Source organism: Caloenas nicobarica, chromosome 29, assembly GCF_036013445.1.
Source record: "Caloenas nicobarica isolate bCalNic1 chromosome 29, bCalNic1.hap1, whole genome shotgun sequence".
NCBI lineage: Eukaryota > Metazoa > Chordata > Aves > Columbiformes > Columbidae > Caloenas > Caloenas nicobarica.
This window is the reverse complement of record NC_088273.1, coordinates 584,674-612,121: the sequence shown is the minus strand read 5'-3', so window position 1 is coordinate 612,121 and position 27,448 is coordinate 584,674. Positions and strand designations below refer to the sequence as shown.

At 61.2% G+C, this 27,448-nt stretch overlaps 2 protein-coding genes across 2 annotated transcripts in view; both read right to left on the bottom strand.

Annotated features, from left to right (window-relative positions):
* Positions 1 to 933: 933 nt before the first annotated feature.
* On the bottom strand, positions 934 to 5,990 carry GNL3L (G protein nucleolar 3 like). Its single transcript, XM_065653301.1, has 15 exons — positions 5,934 to 5,990; positions 5,810 to 5,847; positions 5,585 to 5,686; positions 5,391 to 5,507; positions 3,773 to 3,844; positions 3,568 to 3,703; positions 3,371 to 3,474; positions 3,130 to 3,274; positions 2,972 to 3,059; positions 2,268 to 2,451; positions 2,019 to 2,161; positions 1,570 to 1,700; positions 1,376 to 1,494; positions 1,119 to 1,290; positions 934 to 1,022 (listed from the first exon to the last, which is right to left on the bottom strand). Exons 1-15 carry the CDS (start codon positions 5,944 to 5,946, stop codon positions 970 to 972), a joined length of 1,617 nt encoding a protein of 538 aa, XP_065509373.1. The 5' UTR covers positions 5,947 to 5,990; the 3' UTR covers positions 934 to 969.
* A 371-nt stretch (positions 5,991 to 6,361) lies between these two features.
* The window catches only part of LOC135999642 (E3 ubiquitin-protein ligase HUWE1-like), a 21,921-nt gene continuing 834 nt past the window's right edge, over positions 6,362 to 27,448 (bottom strand). Inside the window, 18 exon segments of the mRNA XM_065653202.1 lie at positions 6,362 to 6,644; positions 8,823 to 9,013; positions 9,084 to 9,265; positions 9,344 to 9,461; positions 10,554 to 10,659; positions 14,875 to 15,162; positions 17,767 to 17,907; positions 18,014 to 18,131; positions 19,542 to 19,787; positions 21,385 to 21,537; positions 21,973 to 22,066; positions 23,518 to 23,600; positions 23,695 to 23,897; positions 24,584 to 24,662; positions 24,665 to 24,712; positions 24,802 to 24,958; positions 25,044 to 25,146; positions 26,634 to 27,253. Coding sequence (XP_065509274.1) covers positions 6,542 to 6,644; positions 8,823 to 9,013; positions 9,084 to 9,265; positions 9,344 to 9,461; positions 10,554 to 10,659; positions 14,875 to 15,162; positions 17,767 to 17,907; positions 18,014 to 18,131; positions 19,542 to 19,787; positions 21,385 to 21,537; positions 21,973 to 22,066; positions 23,518 to 23,600; positions 23,695 to 23,897; positions 24,584 to 24,662; positions 24,665 to 24,712; positions 24,802 to 24,958; positions 25,044 to 25,146; positions 26,634 to 27,253 — 3,033 coding nt within the window. The 3' untranslated portion in view covers positions 6,362 to 6,541.

The following is a 27,448-nucleotide window of genomic DNA, read 5'->3' as shown; positions in this document are numbered from 1 at the left end:
GCCACGCCTCCTATTGGCCCCAGCGCCGCCCCCCTTCCCCACCCGCCGCACCGCGATTGGCCGAGCCGCACGCCCCCTTCCCCACCCACCGCACCGCGATTGGCCGAGCCGCCAGCGCTCGCTCCGCCCCCTTTCTCCCCCCCTCCTCGCCACGCGGTGGGAGCGTCGCCTCGCGCGGGGCGAAAAAGGCGGGAAAAGCGCCCCCTCGCCTCAGGGGGACAAAATGGCGCCCGGCGGCGCTTCTACACTTAAAAAAAACCAAGCAAAACCCACCCAAAATGGCCGGGTTGAGCCCCTCCCCTCGCCTAATTAATGGTATTTGAAACACCTGTGTAGCTCCCGGTGCTCCAGAGCCTTCTCCTCGGGTGGAGAGAGAGGGGACAAAATGGTGGGTGAAGCTGAGGGGAGTTTGTGGGGAGGGGGGGTCCAGGGTGGCTTTTGGGGTGCTCTGCAGGGTTGTGGGGGCTTATTTGTATCGGGGGGGGGGCATAAGCTGCCCCCTGGAGGGGATGGGGAAGGTTAGGAGGTAAAAATCGGGTGCCCTAAATAATGGGGGGACCCCTAGTGAGGGGAGCCCTAAATAATGGGGGGAGCCCTAAATAATGGGGGGAGCCCCCCTCTGATTGCCCCCCCACACACAGTTGAGCCCCCCCTTTGATCCCAATTTTGGTATTTAAACCCCCCCTGGGAACTGAGTCCTCAGGGAAAATAGGGTCCCCAATTTTGGGGGGGGGGGGGTCCCACATCCCCATTCTGACCCCCCCCAAAATCCTCCATGAGGATTTGGGGGCCCCTTCCTGCCCATAAACCTCCATAATCCAACCTCTTGGTCGAGAGACTCCCCCCCCCCAAAAATCGCACCCTTGTTCCACCAGCGCTTTTATTTAAAAGAAACACACTTTTTTTTTTTTTTTTTTTTTAATAATTTCTCTCTTAAAGAAAATCATAAATACTGTGAACGTGTCCTTCTCAAAATTGCATGGCTGCCTCCAACGTCTCCGAAAGCTTCGTGGCGATTTTTTCTGATGGGGGGGGGGGGGGGGGAAAGTCCCAGTTTTATGGGGATTTTGGGGGTTCAGGGGTAGGGAAAAGGGGGTGTATTCTTTTTTTTCGCTCACCTGCTCTTTTTTGCAGTTTTTTCCGCCGTTTGCTGGCAGCGCGGAGCCCCTGGCCCTGGAGCAGCGGGGGGAGAGCGGCCACCTCCTCCAGACGGGGGGCACGGGGTGCGGACCCCTCCCCGCATCCCCCCAGCTTCGCCCGGGGCTTCAGCTCCACCGTCACCGCGCCGAGCTGGTGGGGGGATCGGTGATAAAAACATCACCCCCCCCCCCGAAAAAACCAGCCCTGAATAACCCCCCCACAATTTCTTCCTCACCTCCAGGTCGCCATCGCCATCCTCCATGGCTGCTTCTTCCTCCCCATCGGATTTATCGGCGTCTTCCCCCTCGGGGACACACGGGGACAACCCGATGGCCGTCACCGTCTCTGGGACAGCTGCGGGGGGGGGCAGGTGAGTTTGGGGGTTTACGCCAGGGTGTAAAAAGGGGGGAAATCCCCCTTGTTTCTCACCCGCCAGCGCCTCAGCGTCCCCCCTCTCCAGGGCGTCCAGGTCGAGCGCCGGTCCCAGCGCTGGTAGAATTTGGGCTTCCAGCTGCACCCCCCGCGTTTCGGGGGGGTGGGTGTAGTAGGAGATTTTGCCGCTGTCAGGGGGAGAAAAAGGGGGCAGGGTGTGGGGACACCCCCCCAAAAGGGGGTTGGGGTGTGGGGAGAACCCCCCCAGCCACTCCAAAAGGGGTTTGGGGTGTGGGGAGACCTCCAGACCCCCCAAAAAAAAGGGGCTCAGAGTGTGGGGATACACCCCAACCCCCCCTAAAAGGGGGTTAGGGTGTGGGGAGATCCCCTTAAGCTCCCCTAAATGATACAGGGTGTGGGGAGACCCCCTTCCAACCCACCAAAAGGAGGTCAGAGTGCAAGGAAACCCCCTCAGCCCCCCAAAAAAGAGGGTGAGGGTCCCCAACCTGGTCCAGTCGCGCAGCAAGGCCACGGCGGCAGCGTGGGGGTCCGGGACCCCCCCGGGACGGAGCCTCCCTTGTCGCCGCGCCAGGTGGGATAGGAACTGCCGGGGGTCCTCGCAGGGGGGGACCCCGTAAATCTCGCTCAGCTGTTTAGGGGGGACAATGACACCCCAAAATCAAGGGGGGGGGGGGCACACAGGAGTGTCCTGTCACACCCCCTGAGCTGCCAAACTGGGGGTGGTTCTTCCCCACCTGTTTAGGGGGGCAGCGGCGCAGGATAGCGGCGGCGGGACCCAGGGGGTCCTGCAGCTTTTCGGGGGCCAGGACCCCCCTCAATGGGGTGATGGTGGCGTTTGGGGGGGTCCCCGTTGCCATGACGACGCCGGGACAGTCCAGCAGCTGGATGTGCCGGTCCAGCTGCACCGCCTGCAGGCACCTGCAGGGGGCGGAGTCAGGGGGTGGGGCCTTAAGCCACGCCCCCCCCCCGGGGGGTGTGGCCTCACAAGCCACTCTGCTATGAGAGGGTGGAGCCCGATTAAGCTCCACCCCCAGGGGGCTTAAGCCGCTCCCCCAGGGGGTGTAAGCCACTCCCCCAGGGGGTGTGGCCTCACAAGCCTCTCTGCTATGAGAGGGTGGAGCCCGATTAAGCTCCACCCCCAGGGGGCTTAAGCCACTCCCCCAGGGGGTGTAAGCCACTCCCCCAGGGGGTGTGGCCTCACAAGCCTCTCTGCTATGAGAGGGTGGAGCCCGATTAAGCTCCACCCCCAGGGGGCTTAAGCCACTCCCCCAGGGGGTGTGGCCTCACAAGCCACTCTATGAGAGGGTGGAGCCCGATTAAGCTCCACCCACATGAGTCCATAAGCCCCTCCCTAGGAAGGTGTGGCCACACAAGCATCTCTGCTATAAGGGGTGGAGCCTGGTTATGCTCCGCCCACAGGGGAGGGGGCATGGCTTACTTGGTGACTCCCGGCGTGGCCCCCACCCCGCAGGCACGGCTGCGTTTGAGGCTGTTGATGAGGCTGCTCTTCCCCACATTGGGGTACCCTGGCGGGGGGAAATTAATTAATAACGGGGTCCCTAAAACTCCCCCACCCCTTCCCGACCCCCCACTCACCCACGACACCCACGGTGATGGTTGTTTTCACCTCCCCGGAGCGGCTGTAGTTGGCCAAGACGCGGAGCAAACAGTCGGCGCCCACGCAGGCCCCCCCCGCCAGCACCTCCTCGGGGGCTGTGGCTGCCGGCAGCCGGCTCTGCTTCTGCGGAGGGGGGGCTCAGGAGGGTGAGCGGGGGTCCCTGCTACCCCTGACCCCCCCTTTATAATCACAACGCCCCCTTTTTCCTCCTCGACCCACCAGGTTGCGGCTCTGCTGCTGCGTACACGCTTTGAAGGCCACGGTGGGGAACTCGCCTCGCAGGTATTTCAGCCACGCAGCCACTACGTCCCGTGGCACCAGGTCTGGGCCGGGGGGAGAACGCACGAATAAGGGGCGTCTCACCAGCTGCACAACACGGGGGGCCCCCCAAAATGTTTCTGCCCCCCCAGCAGTACCGATTTTATTGAGGACAAGCACCAGGCGCTGGCGGTGGCCGGATTGCCGGACGGCGGCTTCCAGCTGCGGGCTGCGGCAACCCTGGGGGTCCCGGGCGTCCAGCACCTCCAGCACCACGTCGGACGCTGCCAGCACCTGCCAAAAGAACGGAGTTCAGGGGGGCGGGAGCCCCCCAAAATTTCCAAGCCCCTCCAAGGCGCTCACCTTGCGCAGCTCCCGCCCGTAGTGCCGCAGTGAAGCCTCTTCTGGCGCTTCCACCTGCGGCGCCGCCGCCTCCTACGTGACACCCCGAGTTACGGGGGGTTCCCCCGCTATTTGAGGAGCCCCCCCCACAGCCCAAAGGGAGGTCCCCCTGCTATTTGGGGAACACCCTCTAGCCCAAAGGGGGATCCCCCATCCCAAAGGGGTGTCCCCTTGTTATTTGAGGAGCGCCCCCAGCCCAAAGGGGTGTCCCCCCACTATTTGGGGAGCTCCCCCCCAGCCCAAAGGGAGGTCCTCCCATTATTTCGGGAGCCCCCCCCAGGCCAGAGTGGGATGCCCCCTCCCAAGGGGGTGTCCCCCCGCTATATGGGGAGCGCCCCCCCCCAGCCCAAAGGGGGATCCCCATCCCAAAGAGGAGCCCCCCCAGCCCAAAGGGAGGTCCTCCCATTATTTGGGGAACCCCCCCAGCCCAAAGGGGGATCCCTCATCCCCTCATCCCAAAGGGGTGTCCCCCCGCTATATGGGCAGCCCCCCCCAGCCCAAACTGGGATCCCCCATCCCAAGGGGGTGTCCCCCCGCTATATGGGGAGCCCCCCCGAGCCCAAAGGGGGATCCCCCATCCCAAGGGGGTGTCCCCCCGCTATATGGGGAGCGCCCCCCCCCAGCCCAAAGGGGGATCCCCATCCCAAAGAGGAGCCCCCCCAGCCCAAAGGGAGGTCCTCCCATTATTTGGGGAACCCCCCCAGCCCAAAGGGGGATCTCTCATCCCAAAGGGATGTCCCCCCGCTATATGGGCAGCCCCCCCCCAGCCCAAAGGAGGATCCCCCATCCCAAGGGGGTGTCCCCACGCTATATGGGGAGCCCCCCCGAGCCCAAAGGGGGATCCCCCATGCCAAGGGGGTGTCCCCCCACTATATGGGGAGCGCCCCCCCCAGCCCAAAGGGGGATCCCCATCCCAAAGGGGAGCCCCCCCAGCCCAAAGGGGGATCCCCATCCCAAAGGGGAGCCCCCCCAGCCCAAAGGGAGGTCCTCCCATTATTTGGGGACCCCCCCCAGCCCAAAGGAGGATCCCCCATCCCAAAGGGGTGTCCCCCTGCTATATGGGGAGCCCCCCTGAGCCCAAAGGGGGATCCCCCATGCCAAGGGGGTGTCCCCCCACTATATGGGGAGTGCCCCCCTCAGCCCAAAGGGGGATCCCCATCCCAAAGGGGAGCCCCCCCCAGCCGAAAGGGAGGTCCTCCCATTATTTGGGGAACCCCCCCAGCCCAAAGGGGGATCCCTCATCCCCTCATCCCAAAAGGGTGTCCCCCTTCTATATGGGCAGCCCCCCCCAGCCCAAAGTGGGATCCCCCATCCCAAGGGGGTGTCCCCCGCTATATGGGGAGCCCCCCCCCAGCCCAAAGGAGGATCCCCCATCCCAACGGGGTGTCCCCCCACTATATGGGGAGCCCCCCCGAGCCCAAAGGGGGATCCCCCATGCCAAGGGGGTGTCCCCCCACTATATGGGGAGCGCCCCCCCCAGCCCAAAGGGGGATCCCGATTCCAAAGGGGAGCCCCCCCAGCCCAATCCCCCCGTTCTTTGGGGAGCCCCCCAGCCCAAAGTGGGGCGTGTCCCCCCCACCTTGCGCTCGAAGTCCCGCAGCCGCCGCAGCGCGTCCTCCCGCATCCCGTCCAAGCTCCGCCGCTGTCCCAGCGCCGCCTCTCGCGCCGCCTCCCGCCGCCGCTTCGCCTCGGCCGCCTGCGGAGACACAGCGCGGGGGTCCAAAATCCGGGGGGACACCCCCAAGTCCCCTGCGCTTTTTTATGTTTTCTTACCCTTTTCTGCTTGTTTTCGCTCTGCTGCTGGAGGTGGGTGGTGAAGCGGCCCAGCTGGGGCACCCCCGGGTCTTTCTTCCCCGCTGCCTTCATGCGTTTTCCCTGAGGGGGGACATACGCAGTTGGGGGGGGGTGGCACCCCAAAAATGTGCCGGTACCCCCCTCGCCCGGGCTTGGAGGGGCTGGTAATTCCGTCCCCCCACCCCACCCATACTCTGGACTCACCTGGACCCGCTTCCTGCGGGCGGCCTCCACTTGTCGCCCTGCGGAGAGGGGCAGAGTGAAGCGGGGGGGGCTCCCCCAAACCCCTCCGGTCCGCCCCCCACCCCAGACCCTCCCCGGGACTCACGGGAGCGGGTCATGCCTGCGTCTCCCGCAAACGACTCACGCCGGCGTGGAGGCTTCCGCCTCGCTACGGCGTCACTTCCGGCGCCGGAGGTGTGAGGTCTGCCACTCCAAATATGGCCGCCACGGCGCCATTGCCGCACCCAAGATGGCGGGTACCACTTCCGGCCCCCCCCTCCCCATTTCCCCTCAAAAACGACCGGAACTGCCCTTACCAAGAGTGCACTTTTTTTATTCCTTTTTTTTTTTTTTTTAACTTTTTCTCTCAATTTTGGGGGTGGGGGAGGGGGCTGAGCCTCCTCTCATATATAATTTCGTGGGGGTGGGGGGGAGATCTCCCCTATTTCAGCACCCCTGTCCCCCCCCCAAAAACAGGGCGGGGGGGGTGGGGGGGGGGGTGTCTCCCCTCCAACAGACCAAAAAACACCCCCCCCCCCCCAAAAAAAAGAAATAAAACCAACCAAACCAAAACAAAAACCAACCAACCAAAAACCCCAGAAAACAAAACAAAACAAAAAAGCCAACGAAACCAAAAAATATATATATATATATTTATAGAGCCCCTCAGGCGGCCCCACCCCGGGGGCGGGGGGGTTTTGGGGTGTCCCCCCCCTAGGCCAGCCCGAAGCCCTCGGAACACTCCTGGATGGCCAAGAGCAGCATGTGCCGCAGCTTCTCGTAGCTCTCGTAGGCCGGCAGGTCCAGCTGGTTGAAGCTGGGGGGGGGACACAGTGGCACCCGGGGGTCACCGTCACCCCCCCGCAAAGGTGTCCGCTTGTGCTGGGGGTGGCGTCGTCCCCATGTTTGTTGTTGATGTTTCCACGCGTGTCCCTGTGTCCCCAGTGTGTGACCTCACCCGTGTCCCTGTGTCCCCATATCCCCCCGGTGCCACCTCACCTGTGTCCCCATGTCCCCGGTGCCAGCTCACCTGTGTCCCCATGTCCCTGGTGCCACCTCACCCGTGTCCCCTGAGTGTGACCCCACCTGTGTCCCCATGTCCCCCTGGTGCCACCTCACCTGTGTCCCCATGTCCCCCCGGTGCCACCTCACCTGTGTCCCCATGTCCCTGGTGCCACCTCACCCATGTCCCCTGGTGTCCCCTCCATGTGACCTCACCTGTGTCCCCATGTCCCCGGTGCCACCTCACCTGTGTCCCTGTGTCCCCATGTCCCCCCGGTGCCACCTCACCTGTGTCCCCATGTCCCCCTGGTGCCACCTCACCTGTGTCCCTGTGTCCCCATGTCCCCCCGGTGCCACCTCACCTGTGTCCCCATGTCCCCGGTGCCACCTCACCTGTGTCCCCATGTCCCCCCGGTGCCACCTCACCTGTGTCCCCATGTCCCCGGTGCCACCTCACCTGTGTCCCTGTGTCCCCATGTCCCCCCGGTGCCACCGCACCTGTGTCCCCATGTCCCTGGTGCCACCTCACCCATGTCCCCTGGTGTCCCCTGCGTGTGACCTCACCTGTGTCCCCATGTCCCTGGTGCCACCTCACCTGTGTCCCTGTGTCCCCCTGGTGCCACCTCACCTGTGTCCCCATGTCCCCCTGGTGCCACCTCACCTGTGTCCCTGTGTCCCCATGTCCCCCCGGTGCCACCGCACCTGTGTCCCCATGTCCCTGGTGCCACCTCACCCATGTCCCCTGGTGTCCCCTGCATGTGACCTCACCTGTGTCCCCATGTCCCCGGTGCCACCTCACCTGTGTCCCTGTGTCCCCGGTGCCACCTCACCCGTGTCCCCTGCGTGTGACCTCACCTGTGTCCCCATGTCCCCAGTGCCACCTCACCCATGTCCCCTGGTGTCCCCTGCGTGTGACCTCACCTGTGTCCCCATGTCCCCGGTGCCACCTCACCTGTGTCCCTGTGTCCCCATGTCCCTGGTGCCACCTCACCTGTGTCCCTGTGTCCCTATGTCCCCATGTCCCCGGTGCTACCTCACCTGTGTCCCCTGAGTGTGACCTTACCTGTGTCCCCATGTCCCTGTGTCCCCATGTCCCTGGTGCCACCTCACCCGTGTCCCCTGCATGTGACCTCACCTGTGTCCCCATGTCCCTGTGTCCCCATGTCCCCCCAGTGCCACCTCACCTGTGTCCCTGTGTCCCCATGTCCCCGGTGCCACCTCACCTGTGTCCCCTGAGTGTGACCCCACCTGTGTCCCCATGTCCCTATGTCCCCATGTCCCCGGTGCCACCTCACCTGTGTCCCTGTGTCCCCATGTCCCCGGTGCCACCTCACCTGTGTCCCCATGTCCCTATGTCCCCATGTCCCCGGTGCCACCTCACCTGTGTCCCCATGTCCCTGTGTCCCCATGTCCCCCCGGTGCCACCTCACCTGTGTCCCTGTGTCCCCATGTCCCTGGTGCCACCTCACCTGTGTCCCCTGAGTGTGACCCCACCTGTGTCCCCATGTCCCCAGCGTCCCACCCCAGAGTCCTGCCCTTGTGTCCCTCGTCCTGTGTCCCCATGTCCCCCAGCACCACTTCACTTCTGTCCCCACGTTCCCGTGTCCCCACCTCACCCTCTTGTGTCCCATGTCCCCATCCCACCCCGGCACCCTGTCCTCACCTCCCCCACCCCCTGCCATGTCCCCAATGTCCCCCCAGTGTCCCAAATGTCCCCAGTGTCCCCGTACCAGGGGAGGGCAAGTGGTCGCTGGAGCGATTGTCCCGTTGGATCCCGCCCTCGTCTCCCCATTCCCCGTGTCCCCACCATGTCCCCGCATCCCCCTGGTGTCCCCATGTCCCCCCAGTGTCCCCATGTCCCCCCCGTGTCCCTGTACCAGGGGAGGGCAAGTGGTCTTGGAGCCATCGTCCCACTGGATCCCACCCTTACCTCCCCATACCCCATGGCCCCCCGGTGTCCCCATGTCCCCCCGGTGTCCCCGTGTCCCCGTACCAGGTGTGCGCGGAGGGCAGGCGGTCGGTGGAGCGATCGTCCCGGTGGATCTGGAATTTCTGGATCCCGTTCATCCCTTCCAGGGCGGCGAATCCCTGGAGCGGCACCTTGGACGTCCCCGTCACGAACTGCAGGAACTTGGCCCGATCCGCCTGGTCGAAGGACCTCAGCGCCCGCCAGAACCACTGGATCTGCGGTACGACGCCACCGTTAACCCCCCGAAATCCTCCGCGTCGGGGCGTTTTTGGGGGAAAACCACACCTGGATGGAGTTGCCCTGGTATTTGTGATACTCGGTGTTGGCTTTGAGGTCGTCGATGTCGATCGTGGGCAAACCCGAGATGAGCAGCTCCAGCTCTTGCTCCGTGAAGATGGAGATGAGCCGTTTGGGGATAATCTCATAGAAACCCTCCAAAAACGCCGCCAGCTGTTTCCGGATGGCTCCTGAGGGGGTTTTGGGGGGGGGTTTAGGAGGGTTTTGGGGACCCCCACGTCCCCCCCAAAGCCCCCACGGGCGCTCACCGGTCATGCGCATCTGGCAGACGAGGTGCACGTACTCCTTCTTGTTCTCCTCCGTCACCAGCACGTTGGCCCCGTTGGGCTTCAGGTCGCGCACTTCGCACACCCCGAATTCCTGCACCTGGGGGCGGGGCGGGGAAAGGGGGGGGTCAGGTTTGGGGACAGGGGACACCCCCAAACCTGGAGGACGTTGTGGGACAGAGGGGATACCCCCGGGACTTGGGGACATCCCTGGGACACAGGGGACACTCCCAGGACTCGGGGACACCCCTGGGACTTGGGGACACCCCCAAACCACGAGGACACCTTGCTATAGAGGTGACACCCCCAGGGACACCCCCAAACCAGGAGGACATTGTGGGACACAGGGGACACCCCTGGGACTTGGGGACACCCCCAAACCAGGAGGACACCCTGGTACAGAAGTGACACCCCCAGGGACAGAGGGGACACCCCTAGGACTTGGGGACACCCCCAGGGACACGAGGGACACCCCCAAACCAGGAGGACACCTTGGTACAGAAGTGACACCCCCAGGGACAGAGGGGACACCCCTAGGACTTGGGGACAATCCCACGGACACAAGGGACACCCCCAAACCAGGAGGACATTGTGGGACACAGGGGATGCACCAGGGACTTGGGGACACCCCCAGGGACACCCCCAAAGCAGAAGGACATTGTGGGACACAGGGGACACCCCCAGGGACTTGGGGACACCCCCAGGGACACGAGGGACACCCCCAAACCAGGAGGACACCTTGGTACAGAAGTGACACCCCCAGGGACACAAGGGACACCCCCAAACCAGGAGGACACCTTGGTACAGAAGTGACACCCCCAGGGACAGAGGGGACATCCCTAGGACTTGGGGACACCCCCAGGGACACGAGGGACACCCCCAAACCAGGAGGACACCTTGGTACAGAAGTGACACCCCTAGGGACAGAGGGGACACCCCTAGGACTTGGGGACACCCCCAGGGACACGAGGGACACCCCCAAAGCAGAAGGACATTGTGGCACACAGGGGACACCCCAGGGACTTGGGGACACCCCCAGGGACACCCCCAAAGCAGAAGGACACTGTGGGACACAGGGGACACCCCCAGGGACTTGGGGACCTCCCCGGTGACACCCCCACGAGCAGGTGGGGGGCGGGAGGACCCCGCTGCCGTGTTTCGGGGGGTGTCCCCGGGGGGGGGTGACGGTCACCTCGGTGCTGAAGGTGAGGTCGTAGCCCAGGGTGGACACGTCGTTCTCCAGCAGATACACCAGCCCCTGGTAGAAGTGATAATCCTCGCTCTCCATGTCCGTGTACCTGCGGGGGGGGCGCGGGGGGGGTCAGCGCCCCGAAACGGGGCGTTTCGCCCCAAAAATGGGGCCTTCCCGCCCCAAAAAGGGGGGGGGCTGTGCCCGAAATAGGGGGGTTTTACGCCCCTTAAAGTCGCAGAGAGTGGGTCGAAGTTTGGGGGGGGGGAGGATCAGCACCGCGGAAAGGGGGGCTGCGCCCCAAAGAGGGGGGTTTGCACCCAAAAAGGGGCTTCGCCGCCCCAAAAAGGGGGGTTTCGACCCCAAAAAGGGGCTTCGCCACCCCCAAAAGGGGGTTTTAGACCCCAAAAAGGGGGTTCAAATCCTCCTGAGGGGGGTTCGAAGCACCAGAAAGTGGGTCAGAAGTTCAGAGGGGGGGTCAGCACCCCAAAAAAGGGGGTTCTGCCCCCCAAATCGGGGGTTTTACACCCCAAAAATGGGGTTTTACGCCCCGTAAGACTCTTTCAGCCCCTACGGATGCGTCCTACACCCCACAAATGTCATTCTGCCCCCCAAAAAGGGGGTTTTACTCCCCAAAGAGGGGGTTCAGCACCCCAAAAAGGGGGTTTTACGCCCCGTAAGACCCTTTCAGCCCCTATGGACAAGTCCTACACCCCACAAATGTCTTTCTGCCCCCCAAATCAGGGGTTTTACACCCCAAAAAGGGGATTTTAATCCCCAAAAAGGGGGTTTTACACCCCATAAGACTCTTCCAGCCCCCGCAGACGCATCCCACGCCCCACGAAGGTGGTTCTGCCCCCCAAATTGGGGGTTTTACACCCCAAAAATGGGGTTTTACACCCCGTAAGACTCTTTCAGCCCCTATGGACGCGTCCCAAACCCCACGAAGGTGGTTCTGCCCCCCAAATTGGGGGTTTTACTCCCCAAAAATGGGGGTTTACACCCCGTAAGACCCTTTCAGCCCCTATGGACAAGTCCTACACCCCATAAATGTCATTCTGCCCCCCAAATCAGGGGTTTTACACCCCAAAAAGGGGGTTTTACACCCCCTAAGACTCTTTCAGCCCCCGCAGACGCATCCCACACCCCACGAAGGTGGTTCTGCCCCCCAAATTGGGGGTTTTACACCCCAAAAAGGGGGTTTTACACCCCCTAAGACTCTTTCATCAGCCCCTACGGACGCATCCCAAACCCCACGAAGGTGGTTCTGCCCCCCAAATTGGGGGTTTTACTCCCCAAAAATGGGGGTTTACACCCCGTAAGACCCTTTCAGCCCCTATGGACAAGTCCTACACCCCATAAATGTCATTCTGCCCCCCAAATCAGGGGTTTTACACCCCAAAAAGGGGGTTTTACACCCCCTAAGACTCTTCCAGCCCCCGCAGACGCGTCCCACGCCCCACGAAGGTGGTTCCGCCCCCCAAATCGGGGGTTTTACACCCCAAAAATGGGGTTTTACACCCCATAAGACTCTTTAAGCCCCTGCAGACGCGTCCCACGCCCCACGAAGGTGGTTCCGCCCCCCAAATCGGGGGTTTTACACCCCAAAAAGGGGGTTTTACACCCCCTAAGACTCTTTCAGCCGCTACGGACGCGTCCCACGCCCCACGAAGGTGGTTCCGCCCCCCAAATCGGGGGTTTTACACCCCAAAAATGGGGTTTTACACCCCCTAAGACTCTTCCAGCCCCTGCAGACGCGTCCCACGCCCCACGAAGGTGGTTCCGCCCCCCAAATCGGGGGTTTTACACCCCAAAAAGGGGGTTTTACACCCCAAAAATGGGGTTTTACACCCCCTAAGACTCTTTCAGCCGCTACGGACACGTCCCACGCCCCACGAAGGTGGTTCCGCCCCCCAAATCGGGGGCTTTACACCCCAAAAATGGGGTTTTACACCCCCTAAGACTCTTTCAGCCCCCGCAGACACGTCCCACGCCCCACAAAGGTGGTTCCGCCCCCCAAATAGGGGGCTTTACACCCCAAAAAGGGGGTTTTACACCCCAAAAATGGGGTTTTACACCCCATAAGACTCTTTCAGCCGCTACGGACGCGTCCCACACCCCACGAAGGTGGTTCCGCCCCCCAAATCGGGGGTTTTACACCCCAAAAATGAGGTTTTACACCCCGTAAGACCCTTTCAGCCCCTATGGATGCGTCCCACACCCCACAAATGTCATTCCACCCCCCAAATCGGGGGTTTTACACCCCAAAAAGGGGATTTTACTCCCCAAAAAGGGGGTTTTACACCCTGTAAGACTTTTTCGGCCCCTATGGACGTGTTCTACATCCCATGAATGTGGTTCTGCCCCAAAAAGGGGGTTTTACACCCCGTAAGACTCTTTCAGCCCCTATGGACAAGTCCTACACCCCACAAATGTCATTCTGCCCCCCAAAAAGGGGGTTTTACACCCCAAAAAGGGGGTTTTACACCCCCTAAGACTCTTCCAGCCCCTGCAGACGCGTCCCACGCCCCACCAAGGTGGTTCCGCCCCCCAAATCGGGGGTTTTACACCCCAAAAAGGGGGTTTTACACCCCAAAAATGGGGTTTTACACCCCATAAGACTCTTTCGGCCGCTACGGACGCGTCCCACGCCCCACAAAGGTGGTTCCGCCCCCCAAATCGGGGGTTTTACACCCCAAAAATGGGGTTTTACACCCCATAAGACTCTTTCAGCCACTACGGACGCGTCCCACGCCCCACGAAGGTGGTTCCGCCCCCCAAATCGGGGGTTTTACACCCCAAAAAGGGGGTTTTACACCCCCTAAGACTCTTCCAGCCCCTGCAGATGCGTCCCACGCCCCACGAAGGTGGTTCCGCCCCCCAAATCGGGGGTTTTACACCCCAAAAATGGGGTTTTACACCCCCTAAGACTCTTTCAGCCGCTACGGACGCGTCCCACACCCCACAAAGGTGGTTCCGCCCCTCAAATCCGGGGTTTTACACCCCAAAAAGGGGGTTTTACACCCCATAAGACTCTTTCAGCCGCTACGGACGCGTCCCACGCCCCACGAAGGTGGTTCCGCCCCCCAAATCGGGGGTTTTACACCCCAAAAATGGGGTTTTACACCACATAAGACTCTTTCGGCCGCTACGGACACGTCCCACGCCCCACGAAGGTGGTTCCGCCCCCCAAATCGGGGGTTTTACACCCCAAAAATGGGGTTTTACACCCCCTAAGACTCTTTCAGCCGCTACGGACGCGTCCCACGCCCCACGAAGGTGGTTCTGCCCCCCAAATTGGGGGTTTTACACCCCAAAAATGGGGTTTTACACCCCCTAAGACTCTTCCAGCACCTGCAGACACGTCCCACGCCCCACGAAGGTGGTTCCGCCCCCCAAATCGGGGGTTTTACACCCCAAAAATGGGGTTTTACACCCCCTAAGACTCTTCCAGCCCCCGCAGACATGTCCCACACCCCACAAAGGTGGTTCCGCCCCCCAAATCGGGGGTTTTACACCCCAAAAAGGTGGTTTTACACCCCCTAAGACTCTTCCAGCCCCTGCAGACGCGTCCCACGCCCCACCAAGGTGGTTCCGCCCCCCAAATCGGGGGTTTTACACCCCAAAAAGGAGGTTTTACACCCCCTAAGACTCTTCCAGCCCCTGCAGACGCGTCCCACGCCCCACCAAGGTGGTTCTGCCCCCCAAATCAGGGGTTCGAAGCCCCAAAAATGGGGTTTTACACCCCATAAGACTCTTTCAGCCGCTACGGACGCGTCCCACGCCCCACGAAGGTGGTTCCGCCCCCCAAATCGGGGGTTTTACACCCCAAAAATGGGGTTTTACACCCCCTAAGACTCTTTCAGCCCCTACGGACGCGTCCCACGCCCCACGAAGGTGGTTCCGCCCCCCAAATCCGGGGTTTTACACCCCAAAAAGGGGGTTTTACACCCCAAAAATGGGGTTTTACACCCCATAAGACTCTTTCGGCCGCTACGGACGTGTCCCACGCCCTACGAAGGTGGTTCCGCCCCCCAAATCGGGGGTTTTACACCCCAAAAATGGGGTTTTACACCCCCTAAGACTCTTTCAGCCGCTACGGACGCGTCCCACACCCCACAAAGGTGGTTCCGCCCCCCAAATCGGGGGTTTTACACCCCAAAAAGGGGGTTTTACACCCCCTAAGACTCTTCCAGCCCCCGCAGACGCGTCCCACGCCCCACGAAGGTGGTTCTGCCCCCCAAATCGGGGGTTTTACACCCCAAAAAGGGGGTTTTACACCCCAGCAAGCGCATCTCCCGCCCCGCGGAGCCGTCTCCCTTACCGCACCGACTTGCCCAGGATGTGCTTGTAGAAGGAGCGGGTGAAGTAGCACTCGAGCAGGCGGTTGTCGTACACGGCCTTGGCCACGATGCGCCCCACGAACTTGAAGTAGCTGAGGTGGTTGGGGTTGCAGTGGGACGAGGGGTTGATGGTGTAGGTGACGCGGTCGCCGGGCGACGTGCGGAACAGCGCGTACATGGGGTTGAACATCTCCCGCGAGATGATCATGTACCACTCGCGCAGCAGCCCCCCCGCGTCCTGCCCCTCCTCGCCCTCAAACACGATGTACCTGGGCGGGGGGGACGACACAAAGGGGTGGGTTTGGGGGCTTTAGGGGTTTTTTTGGGGGGGGGTTTAGGGGTTTTCTTTGGGGGACGGGAGGTGTCTAGGGGGTGTTTTTGGGGGTTTTGGGGGGATTTAGGGGTTTTTGGGGGGGTTTAGGGGTTTTCTTTGGGGGACGGGAGGTGTCTAGGGGGTGTTTTTGGGGGTTTTTAGGGGATTTAGGTGTTTTTGGGGGGGTTTAGGGGTTTTCTTTGGGGGACGGGAGGTGTCTAGGGGGTGTTTAGGGGGTTTTGGGGGCGTTTAGGGGTTTTCTTTGGGGGACGGGAGGTGTCTAGGGGGTGTTTTTGGGGGTGTTTAGGGGGTTTTGGGGGGTTTGGGGGTTTTATTGGGGTGTTTAGGGGTTTTCTTTGGGGGATGGGAGGTGTCTAGGGGTTGTTTTTGGGGGTTTTTAGGGGGTTTTGGGGGGATTTAGGTGTTTTTGGGGGGGTTTAGGGGTTTTCTTTGGGGGACAGGAGGTGTCTAGGGGGTGTTTTTGGGAGGATAGGAGGTGTCTAAGGGGTGTTTTTGGGGGTGTTTGGGGGGTTTAGGGTTTTTTTGGGGCGTTTAGGGGTCTTGTTTGGGGGACGGGAGGTGTCTAGGGGGTGTTTTTGGGGGTGTTTTGGGGGGATTTAGGGTTTTTTTGGGGCGTTTAGGGGTCTTGTTTGGGGGACGGGAGGTGTCTAGGGGGTGTTTTTGGGGGTGTTTAGGGGGTTTTGGGGGGGTTTAGGGGTTTTCTTTGGCGTTTAGGGGTTTTGTTTGGGGGACGGGAGGTATCTAGGGGTGTTTTTGGGGGTGTTTTGGGGGTTTTGGGGGGGTTTAGGGTTTTTTTGGGGCGTTTAGGGGTTTTCTTTGGGGGACGGCAGGTGTCTAGGGGGTGTTTTTGGGGGTTTTGGGGGGATTTAGGTGTTTTGGGGGAGTTTAGGGGTTTTCTTTGGGGGACGGGAGGTGTCTAGGGGGTGTTTTTGGGGGTGTTTGGGGGGTTTAGGGTTTTTTTGGGGCGTTTAGGGGTCTTCTTTGGGGGACGGGAGGTGTCTAGGGGGTGTTTTTGGGGGTGTTTGGGGGTTCTAGGGGTTTTTTGGGGCGTTTAGGGGTTTTCTTTGGGGGACGGCAGGTGTCTAGGGGTGTTTTTGGGGGTGTTTTGGGGGTTTTGGGGGGGTTTAGGGTTTTTTTGGGGCGTTTAGGGGTCTTCTTTGGGGGACGGGAGGTGTCTAGGGGGTGTTTTTGGGGGTGTTTAGGGGGTTTTGGGGGGTTTGGGGGTTTTATTGGGGTGTTTAGGGGTTTTCTTTGGGGGACGGGAGGTGTCTAGGGGGTGTTTTTGGGGGTGTTTAGGGGGTTTTGGGGGTTTTCTTTGGCGTTTAGGGGTTTTGTTTGGGGGACGGCAGGTGTCTAGGGGGTGTTTTTGGGGGTGTTTAGGGGGTTTTGGGGGGTTTGGGGGTTTTATTGGGGTGTTTAGGGGTTTTCTTTGGGGGATGGGAGGTGTCTAGGGGTTGTTTTTGGGGGTTTTTAGGGGGTTTTGGGGGGATTTAGGTGTTTTTGGGGGGGTTTAGGGGTTTTCTTTGGGGGACGGGAGGTGTCTAGGGGTTGTTTTTGGGGGTTTTTAGGGGGTTTTGGGGGGGTTTAGGGGTTTTCTTTGGGGGACGGGAGGTGTCTAGGGGGTGTTTAGGGGGTTTTGGGGGCGTTTACGGGTTTTCTTTGGGGGACGGGAGGTGTCTAGGGGGTGTTTTTGGGGGTGTTTTGGGGGTTTTGGGGGGATTTAGGGTTTTTTTGGGGCGTTTAGGGGTTTTCTTTGGGGGACGGGAGGTATCTAGGGGGTGTTTTGGGGGGTGTTTTGGGGGGATTTAGGGTTTTTTTGTGGTGTTTAGGGGTTTTCTTTGGGGGATGGCAGGTGGCTAAGGGGTGTTTTTGGGGGTGTTTAGGGGGTTTGGGGGTTTTATTGGGGTGTTTAGGGGTTTTCTTTGGGGGATGGGAGGTGTCTGGGGGGTGTTTCTGGGGGTGTTGAGTGAGTTTGGGTGGATGGGGGGCATTTGGGGGGCTGGGGGTTACTTTGGGGTGCCTGAGGGGCTGGTTTTTGGGGGGTTCATTCCCCTAAACACCCCCAAACCCCCCCAAAAAATCCTCAACTGAGCGAACCCCCAGTGTCGGGGTTTGGGGGGGTCTGGAGAGCTCGGGGGGGGTTTGGGGGTGTCAGGGGGATCAAGGGGGGGTCTGAGGGGTTTTGGGGTGCAGGGGGTGTTTTGGGGGGGCTCTCACAGCCGGTTCTTCATCTCCTCGGGGGATTTGCGGTGCAGCTCATGGTAGGAACCCTCAAACGGGGGGTCAGGGGGATCGGGGGGGTTTGGGGGTGTCAGGGGGATCAAGGGGGGGTCTGGAGGAGTTTTGGGGTGCAGGGGGTGTTTTGGGGGGGCTCTCACAGCCGGTTCTTCATCTCCTCGGGGGATTTTTGGTGCAGCTCATGGTAGGAACCCTCAAACGGGGGGTCAGGGGGATCAGGGGGGTTTGGGGGTGTCAGGGGGATCAAGGGGGGGTCTGGAGGAGTTTTGGGGTGCAGGGGGTGTTTTGGGGGGGCCCTCACAGCCGGTTCTTCATCTCCTCGGGGGATTTGCGGTGCAGCTCGCGGTAGGAATCCTCGAAGACGTGGTCGCGGCGCACGTGCACGGCCATGTCCTCCTTGCGCAGCCCCTCGTCCAGCCGCTCCAGCTCCTGCCGGAAATACCTGCAAATCGGGGGGCGGGGGGGCGAAATGGGGGTGTCAGACATTTAGGGGACCCCCCCCCCCCCTACTTTAACCCCCGCCCCGCTCCCCCCACCAGATGCCGTACTTGCGCTTGACGTCGAAGTCGAGGACGCGGATGTAGTCGACCAGGACGGCGAAGGGCCCGTCGGCGAGGTGGGTGGTGGATTGGCGCAGGATTTGGTTCAGCACCGTCCGGTGAGTCTCTGAGCGGGGCGGGGGGGGGCGCGGATTTAAAAAAAAATAAAGGTCCCCGAAATGAGGGGGGGGAATCCCCCCCTTTTTTCATCCACGAGGGGTGGGACGGGGGATCGGGGACCCTGAGTGTGGCCAAGTGTTGGTGCGGGGTGGGGTTTAATGTGCACCCCAAAATCCCCCCCTAAACCCCCCAAGCCCCTGTTTAAAGCCCCAACCCCCCCACGAACCCCTTTTTAAAGCCCCAAATCGCCCCCAAACCCCCTTTTTAAAGCCCCCAAATCCCCTTTCAAAGCCTAAATCAACCCCCAAACCCTTTTAAAGCCCCCAAACCCCCTTTCCAAAGCCCCCAACTCCCCTTCTAAAGCCCCCAACCCCTTTCTAAAGCCCCCAAACCACTTTGAAAGCCCCCAAACCCCTTTCAAAAGCCCCCAACCCCCTTTCTAAATCCAACCCCTTTCTAAAGCCCCCAAACCCCCTTTCTAAAGCCCCCAAACCCCCTTTCAAAGGCCCCCAACCCCTTTTAAAGCCCCCAAACCACTTTGAAAGCCCCCAACCCCCTTTCTAAATCCAACCCCTTTCTAAAGCCCCCAAACCACTTTGAAAGCCCCCAAACCCCTTTCAAAAGCCCCCAAACCCCTTTCTAAATCCAACCCCTTTCTAAAGCCCTCAAACCCCCTTTCTAAAGCCCCCAACCCCTTTCTCAAGCCCCCAAACCCCTTTGAAAGCCCCCAAACCCCTTTCTAAAGCCCCCAACCCCTTTCTAAAGCCCCCAAACCACTTTGAAAGCCCCCAAACCCCTTTCTCAAGCCCCCAACCCCCTTTCTAAATCCAACCCCTTTCTAAAGCCCCCAAACCCCTTTCTAAAGCCCCCAAACCCCCTTTCAAAGGCCCCCAAACCCCTTTCTAAAGCCCCCAAAGCCCCTTTTCAAAAGCCCCCAAACCCCTTTCTAAGGCCCCCAATCCCTCTCTAAAGCCCCCCAACCCCTTTTAAAGCCCCCAAACCCCTTTCTAAAGCCCCCAACTCCCCTTCTAAAGCCCCCAACCCCTTTCTAAAGCCCCCAAACCACTTTGAAAGCCCCCAAACCCCTTTCTCAAGCCCCCAATCCCCTTTCTAAATCCAACCCCTTTCTAAAGCCCCCAAACCCCTTTCTAAAGCCCCCAACCCCTTTCTCAAGCCCCCAAACCCCTTTGAAAGCCCCCAAACTCCTTTCTAAAGCCCCCAAACCCCCTTTCTAAAGCCCCCAACCCCTTTTAAAGCCCCCAAACCCCTTTGAAAGCCCCCAAACCCCTTTCTAAAGCCCCCAACCCCCTTTCTAAATCCAACCCCTTTCTAAAGCCCCCAAACCCCTTTCTAAAGCCCCCAAACCCCTTCCTAAAGCCCCCAAGCCCCTTAGAAAGCCCCCGAGCCCGCCGCTCACCAGCGAAGCGCAGGAATTTCTGGGTGTCGGGGGGCAGGCTGGCCGAGATGTGCATGGCCGAGGGCTCGCGGGAGAAGAAGGGGTCGAGGGCCGAGGGGGTGGCGGGGGTGAGGGGCGCGGGGGACAGCGGCGGCGGCTCGTCCTTGATGTGGGCCAGCTGGCTCTCCCGCGTGTCCCGCACCGGCGGTTTGCTCTCCCGCTCCGTGGCGTGCACCAGGAAAAACGCCTCCACCGCCGGCTGCAGCACTGCGGGGAGAACGGGGGGGACCCCAAAATTTGGGGGGGGGTGGAGGGGGCTGAGCACTGGGGATGGGTATAGGGGACACTTTGGGGGTCTCGGGGATACCCTGAGGGTCTCAAGGACACCCCAAATTAACAGGGGGGCTGTAGCATTAAGGGGGGAACCCCAAAATTGGGGGAAGAATGAGGGACACCCGGCTTGGGGTGGGATGGGGATGGGTATAGGGGACACTTTGGGGGTCTCGGGGACACCCTGAGGGTCTCAGGGACACCCCAAATTAACAGGGGGGCTGTAGCATTAAGGGGGGAACCCCAAAATTGGGGGAAGAATGAGGGACACCCGGCTTGGGGTGGGATGGGGATGGAGGGGGCTGAGCAGCTCTGATGGGTATAGGGGACACTTTGGGGGTCTCGGGGACACCATGAGGGTCTTGGGGACCCCCTAAATTAACAGGGGGGCTGTAGCATTAAGGGGGGACCCCAAAATTGGGGTAGGAATGAGGGACACCCGGCTTGGGATGGGGGACGGGGATGGGTATAGGGGACACTTTGGGGGTCTCGGGGATACCCTGAGGGTCTCAAGGACACCCCAAATTAACAGGGGGGCTGTAGCATTAAGGGGGGACCCAAAAATTGGGGCAGGAATGAGGGACACCCGGCTTGGGATGGGGGGACGGGGATGGGTATAGGGGACACTTTGGGGGTCTCGGGGATACCCTGAGGGTCTCAAGGACACCCCAAATTAACAGGGGGGCTGTAGCATTAAGGGGGGAACCCCAAAATTGGCGGAAGAATGAGGGACACCTGGCTTGGGGTGGGATGGGGATGGAGGGGGCTGAGCAGCTCTGATGGGTATAGGGGACACTTTGGGGGTCTCGGGGACACCATGAGGGTCTTGGGGACCCCCTAAATTAACAGGGGGGCTGTAGCATTAAGGGGGGACCCCAAAATTGGGGTAGGAATGAGGGACACCCGGCTTGGGGTGGGATGGGGATGGGTATAGGGGACACTTTGGGGGTCTCGGGGATACCCTGAGGGTCTCAAGGACACCCCAAATTAACAGGGGGGCTGTAGCATTAAGGGGGGACCCCAAAATTGGGGGAAGAATGAGGGACACCCGGCTTGGGGTGGGATGGGGATGGAGGAAGCTGAGCAGCTCTGATGGGTATAGGGGACAATTTGGGGGTCTTGGGGACCCCCTAAATTAACAGGGGCTCTGTACCACTAAGGGGAGGACCCCAAAAATGTGGGGGTGCCCTGATGCTAGATGGAGCTGAGCCTGTGATGGAGACACCCTGGGGGTTCTGGGGACATCCTGGGGGTTTTGGGGACATCGTGGGGATTTTGGGGATGCCCTGGGGACTTTAGGGACCCCCTGAATTAACAGGGGGTCTTTAACAGTAAGGGGGGGACCCCAAAAACCATGGGGGTCACCCCAAGACTGCAGGATGCCACCCAGCTTGGGACGGCACCCTGGGTGCGAGTGGCACCCTGGGGACACCATGGGGGCTTTGGGGACATCGTGGGGATTTTGGGGACCCCCTGGGGGTTTCGGGGACCCCTGAAGATGCTGGGGGGGTCCCCCAGAGCCCCCGGCACCCACCCAGGACGGCGTGCTGGTCGTGGGACTCCTCCAGCTCCTTGAGACACTCGCCCAGCATGTCCCACAGCTCGTCCAGGCTGAGCTGCTCGCTCAGCAGCGGCAGCTCCGGGGGGCGCTCGTCCCGCTCCGGCCCCCCCTGGGGACCCTCCGAGCCTGCGGGGGGGGGACACAAACCGTCAGGGCCCCCCCGACTCCCATTAACCCCCCCGCACCACTATAAACCAGTTTGGGAGACCACACACCAGTATGAGGCTGTAAGGTGAAGCAGAACACGACCCAGTGTCCTTACTGGGACACACTGGTGGGATTGGGGGGTTGTGTTGCCCCCACCCTCCCCAGTAAGGATTGTGTGCTGGGGGGCGACACCATCAGGACCCCCCAAATTCCTGTTCACTCCCCCCGCACCAGTATAAACCAGTTTGGGAGACCCCACACCAGTATGAACCTACAAAGAACACAACCCAGTGTCCTTACTGGGACAAACTGGTGGTACGGGGGGGTCAGGCCGCCCGCCCCCTCCCCAGTGCAGGTTGCGGGGGGGGGCACTGGGGTGCACTGGGGTGCACTGGTTTGCACTGGGGGGCTCACCCAGGGCCGGCGGGTCCTGCGGGGCGGGCGAGGGCTGGTCCACGTCCATGGGCGACTCGTCGCGCCGGGGGGGTCCGTCCGGCCCGGCCTCCGACTGGGGGGGAATACGGGGGGGGTGGCGCGGGTTTAGGGGACCCCGACCCCCCCCAGCCAAAGCTGAGGGGACCCCGGCGCTGCGGCTGCTCTGGGGGGGCTGGGAGGGGCGAGGAGGAGGAGGAGGGGGAGGAAGAGCAGGAAGGGGGTGGAAGAGGAGGATGAGGAGGATGAAGAGGAGGATGAGGAGGAAAAGGAGGATGAAGAGGATGAGGAGGAAAAGGAGGATGAAGAGGATGAGGAGGACGAGGAGGTGGATGAAGACGAAGAAGAGGATGAAGATGATAAGAGGATGAAGATGATAAGAGGATGAAGATGATAAGAGGATGAAGAAGACGAGATGATGAAGAGGAGAGGAAGATGACGAGAATGAAAATGACGAAGAGGATGGAGATGAAGAGAAAGACAAAGAGGATGAAAATGAAAAGGAGGATGAAGGTGATGAAGAGGAGAATGAAGATGAGGATGAAGATGGCCAAAAGGAGCAGGAAGATGATGAAGAGGAGGATGAGGATGAAGACGAAGAGGAGGACGAAGACGATGAAGAGGAGGAGGACAATGATAAGAGGATGAAGAGGGGGATGGAGATGAGGAGAGTGAGAAAGAGCAGAACACAGGGGGGAACAGGATGAGGAGAGAGGATGAGGATGAAGATGAAAAGGACAAAAATGATGAAGAGGAGGATGAAGGCGACGAAGATGAGGATGAAGAAGGCGAGAAGGAGCAGGACACAAAAGGAGGGAAGAGGATGAGAGAAGAGGCGGCGCAGGAGGAGCCAGAGCAGGAGGAGGAGGAAGAGGATGAGGATGATGGAGAATGAAGACAAGGATGAGGATGAAGATGATGAACAAGAGGATGAAGAAGGCGAGAAGGAGCAGGACACAGGGTGGGGAACAGGACAAGGAGAGAGGAGGTCGGTGAAGGAGAAGGACGGCGAGGGAGGAGGAAGAGGATGAAGAGCAGGATGAAGACGATAGAGCATGAAGACAAGGATAAGGATGAAGATGATGAAGAGAAGGATGAAGATGATGAGGAGGAGGATGAAGACGGTGATGAGGAGGATGAAGACGAGAGGGAACAGGACACAGAGCGGGGAACAGGACGAGGATGGCAAAGGAGGAAGAAGAAGAGGAGGAGGAAGAGGAGGATGAAGACGATGGAGAATGAAGACGAGGATGAGGATAAAGATGATGAAGAGGAGGATGAAGATGATGAGGAGGCGGATGAAGATGATGAGGAGGCGGACGAAGATGACGAGGAGGAGGACGCAGAGCTGGGGAGAGGATGAGGGAGAAGGCAGCGCAGGAGGAGGATGGCGAAGGAGGAGCCAGAGCAGGACGAGGAGGAGGAAGGTGAGGAGGAGGAGGAGGAGGAGGAGGGCGGGGAGGAAGGCCCGGCCGTGCTAACCGTGTCCGCCTGCTGCCGCCTCCAGGCCCTCTGCCCCTCACGTACCATTTGTATGATGGCGTCGGCCTCGGCCTCCAGCTGCCGGACGGCTGCCTGGATGCTGCCGGCCGCCCCCAGGCCCCCGGCACCTTCGACGGGGGGGACACCGCGTTAGGGGGGGACGTTTCGGGGTGACGACGGGGATGGGGTGACAAAGCGGGGGACGCCCCCCGTTGTTTTTACCCAGGCGGCCGGCCTGCTTGGCCTTCTTGTGCGCCCGGCGGGTGTCGTCGCGCAGCTGGATGATGACCTGGAGCACGCGCAGGAAGAAGCGCTGGGTGGAGGTTTTGGAGGTGAGGACGGACATGGACGGCAGCTGCAGCTCCCGCCCCCCCAGCGCCCGCTTCTGCGACGCCACGATCACCACGCTCTCCGCCGTGTCGAACCTGCGGGGGGCACCAGGGACAAGGGTTGGGGGGCTGTCGTCAGTAGGGACAAGGGTTAACAGCAAGGAAAAGGGTTGCAGCAGTAAGGAAAGGGGTTATCAGTAGGGACAAGGATTAACAGTAAAGAAAAGGGTTATCAGTACGGATAAGAGTTAACAGTAAAGAAAAGGGTTATCAGTAGGGACAAGGATTAACAACAAGGAGAAGGGTTATCAGGAGGGACAAAGGTTAACAGTAAAGAAAAGGGTTATCAGTAGAGACAAGGATTAACAACAAGGAACAGGGTTATCAGTAGGGACAAGGGTTAACAGTAAAGAAAAGGGTTATCAGTAGAGACAAGGGTTAACAACAAGGAACAGGGTTATCAGTAGGGACAAGGGTTAACAGCGAGGAACAGGTTTATCAGTAGGGATGAAAGTTAACAGCAAGAAAAAGGATTATCAGTAGGGACAAGAGTTAACAGCAGGAATAAGGGTTATCAATAAGGAGCAGGGTTAACAGCAGGTGCAAAAATTGTCAGCAGCAACAAGAGTTCTCAGTAAGGGCAAATGCTATCAGTAGGGCCCAGAGTTAACAGCAGGAATAAGGGTTATTAATAGGGCCCAGAATTAACAGCACGTGCAAGAGTCATCAGTCGGGCCCAGAGTGAACCCGGTGGGGCGTGGCCAAGGGGGGGCGTGTCTCACCGGCTCTGCATCTTGCCCTTGAGCTTGGGGGGCAGCTGCTCCTCGGGGGGCCCCTCGGGGGACGGGGCCTCGCTCTCACCCGCCGCGCCTGCTCCAGGTTGTACTCGCGCAGCTCGGCCAGCAGCGTTCCTGTCCCCGTGAGGGACGATCGGGGGAGAGAGGTGACGCCCCTGTCACCCCCGCTCCCTGCCCCGCCGCGTGTCCCCGACCCCACGTACCGATCTGGCGGCACAGGGTGGCCCCCAGGTGCCGCCCGCCGCTGAGCAGCAGCCGCAGCACCGTGTCCCTGGTCCCCGCGTCCCCCCGCGACAGCTGCAGCAGCACGTTGGCCGCGTCCTCCAGCCCCTCCTCCGAGCACGAGTGCGACGTCAGCACCTGCGGGGACATGGCCGGGGGGGTCGGGGACAGCGGTGTCACCCGCGTCACCACCCCGCCCCGGATTTGGGGACGCGGCCGTTACCTCCACGGAGAGCTGGAGTTGGCTCTCGGTCAGTCCCGTCGCCGCCATGCGGGGGTCGGGGCTGCCGCCCCCCTCGGGGACCTTCGGCGGGGACTTGGCGCGGCTTTGGGGACAGTTGGGGACAATTGGGGATGGGGGGAGCGGTGGCCCCTCCCCGCGCAGACCCCCCGCACCGTGTGGGCTCTGGTCCCGCGCTGGGGTCTTGGGGACGTGATGCCACTGCTGGCCTTGTCCCTGTCCCCATCTCTGGACTTGTCCCCATGTCCCCACCCCTGTCCTTGTCCTCATGTCCATGTCCTTATGTCCCCATATCCCCCCAGTCCCCATATCCACCAATGTCCCCACCCCTCTCCATGTCCCCACATCCCCCCATGTCTCCCCAATGTCCCCATGTCCCCCCACATCCCCACCCCTGTCCCCGTGTGCCCCCATCTCCATGTCCCCATGTTGTCCCATCTCCATGTCCCCCCATCTCCCCACCCCTGTCCCCATGTCCCCCCATCTCCCCACATCCTCCCGTCCCAATGTCCCGCCATCCATGTCCCCATGTCCCCTCCCGTTCCCACGGACCCTCAATGTCCCCACCCTGTCCCCATATTCCCCCATCTCCCCGCATCCTCCCGTCCCAATGTCCCCCCATCCATGTCCCCATATTGTCCCCATGTCCCCATATCCACTCCTGTTCCCACGGACCCTCAATGTCCCCACCCCTGTCCCCATGTCCCCCCATCTCCCCACATCCTCCCGTCCCAATGTCCCCCCCATCCATGTCCCCATATCCACTTCTGTTCCCACAGACCCTCAATGTCCCCACCCCTGTCCCCATATTCCCCCATCTCCCCACGTCCTCCCGTCCCAATGTCCCCCATCCATGTCCCCATATTGTCCCCATATCCCCATATCCACTCCTGTTCCCACGGACCCTCAATGTCCCCACCCCTGTCCCCATGTCCCCCCATCTCCCCACATCCTCCCGTCCCAATGTCCCCCCATCCATGTCCCCATGTCCCCATATCCGCTCCTGTTCCCATGGACCCTCAATGTCCCCATGTCCCCACCCCTGTCCCCATGTCCCCCCATCTCCCCCGCATCCTCCCGTCCCGATGTCCCCATATTGTCCCCATGTCCCCATATCCGCTCCTGTTCCCACGGACCCTCAATGTCCCCACCCCTGTCCCCATGTCCGCCCATCTCCCCGCATCCTCCCGTCCCAATGTCCCCCCATCCATGTCCCCATATTGTCCCCATGTCCCCATATCCGCTCCTGTTCCCACGGACCCTCAATGTCCCCATGTCCCCACCCCTGTCCCCATGTCCCCCCATCGCCCCACATCCTCCCGTCCCAATGTCCCCCCATCCATGTCCCCATATCCACTTCTGTTCCACGGACCCTCAATGTCCCCACCCCTGTCCCCATATTCCCCATCTCCCCGCATCCTCCCGTCCCAATGTCCCCCCATCCATGTCCCCATATTGTCCCCATGTCCCCATATCCACTCCTGTTCCCACGGACCCTCAATGTCCCCACGTCCCCACCCCTGTCCCCACGTCCCCCCGTCTCCACGTCCCCGTATCCCCCAATGTCCCCACATCCCCCGCCACGTCCCCCGAGCTCCACGTCCCCATATTGTCCCCAAGTCCCCGTCACTCACCCCCGTTCCCTGCGCTCCCCGCCTGGGCCGCCGGCTCCCCGGTCCCGTCGCCGCCGTCCCGGCCGCCGCGCTGCCCCCGCCGGCGCCCCCCCGTTGCCGTTGGGCGTCCCCCCCGCCCTCGGGGAGGGCGATGGAGATGAGGGACAGGAGCCGCAGCAGCTTCTCGGTCAGGAGGGCGCTCCGGCGGATCACGCCGTGGGACAACATGTTCATCAGCTGCCCCAAAGGGGACGTTTCTAACCCCAAACCCGCCGCCTCGGGCTCGGGGCCCCCCCCGGCCCCCCCCGCCTTCGCCGAGCTCTTCCCTTTGCGACTGACGTTCATATTATCCAGTTTGACCAAAAGGTCCCAAAAATCGGTGGAGAGGTTGGAGGGGGGGGGAGGAGGTGGGGGGAGCGGGGGGGCGGAGGGGGGGGGAGGGGGTCTGGGTGGGGGGAGGGGGGGGGGGAGGGCAGGGGCTGCTGGTGCCGCCCCCCCCGCCGCCCGGTTTGGGGGGCCCCGGTCGGGGTCGCTGGGGGGGTCGCGGCTGCGCTGCTGGGTGAAGTGGCTGGGGAACACCTGGGGGGAGAGAAGATATTGGGGGGGGGAGAAGATATTGGGGGGGGGAGAGAAGATATTGGGGGGAACAGAAAATATTGGGGGGAACAGAAAATATTGGGGGGAGAGAAAATATTGGGGGAACAGAAAATATTGCGGGGAGAGAAAATATTGGGGGGAGACAGAAAATATTGGGGGGGGAGAGAAAATATTGGG

Bases quoted from the DNA above. Each gene is read 5' to 3' on its own strand.
- GNL3L (XM_065653301.1), bottom strand. The intron at 3,275-3,370 runs GTGGGTCGAGGA...CCCCCTCCGCAG, and splicing joins AGCAGCAGAGCCGCAACCTG to AAGCAGAGCCGGCTGCCGGC. The intron at 1,023-1,118 runs GTGAGCGAAAAA...CCCCCCCATCAG, and splicing joins AAAACTGCAAAAAAGAGCAG to AAAAAATCGCCACGAAGCTT.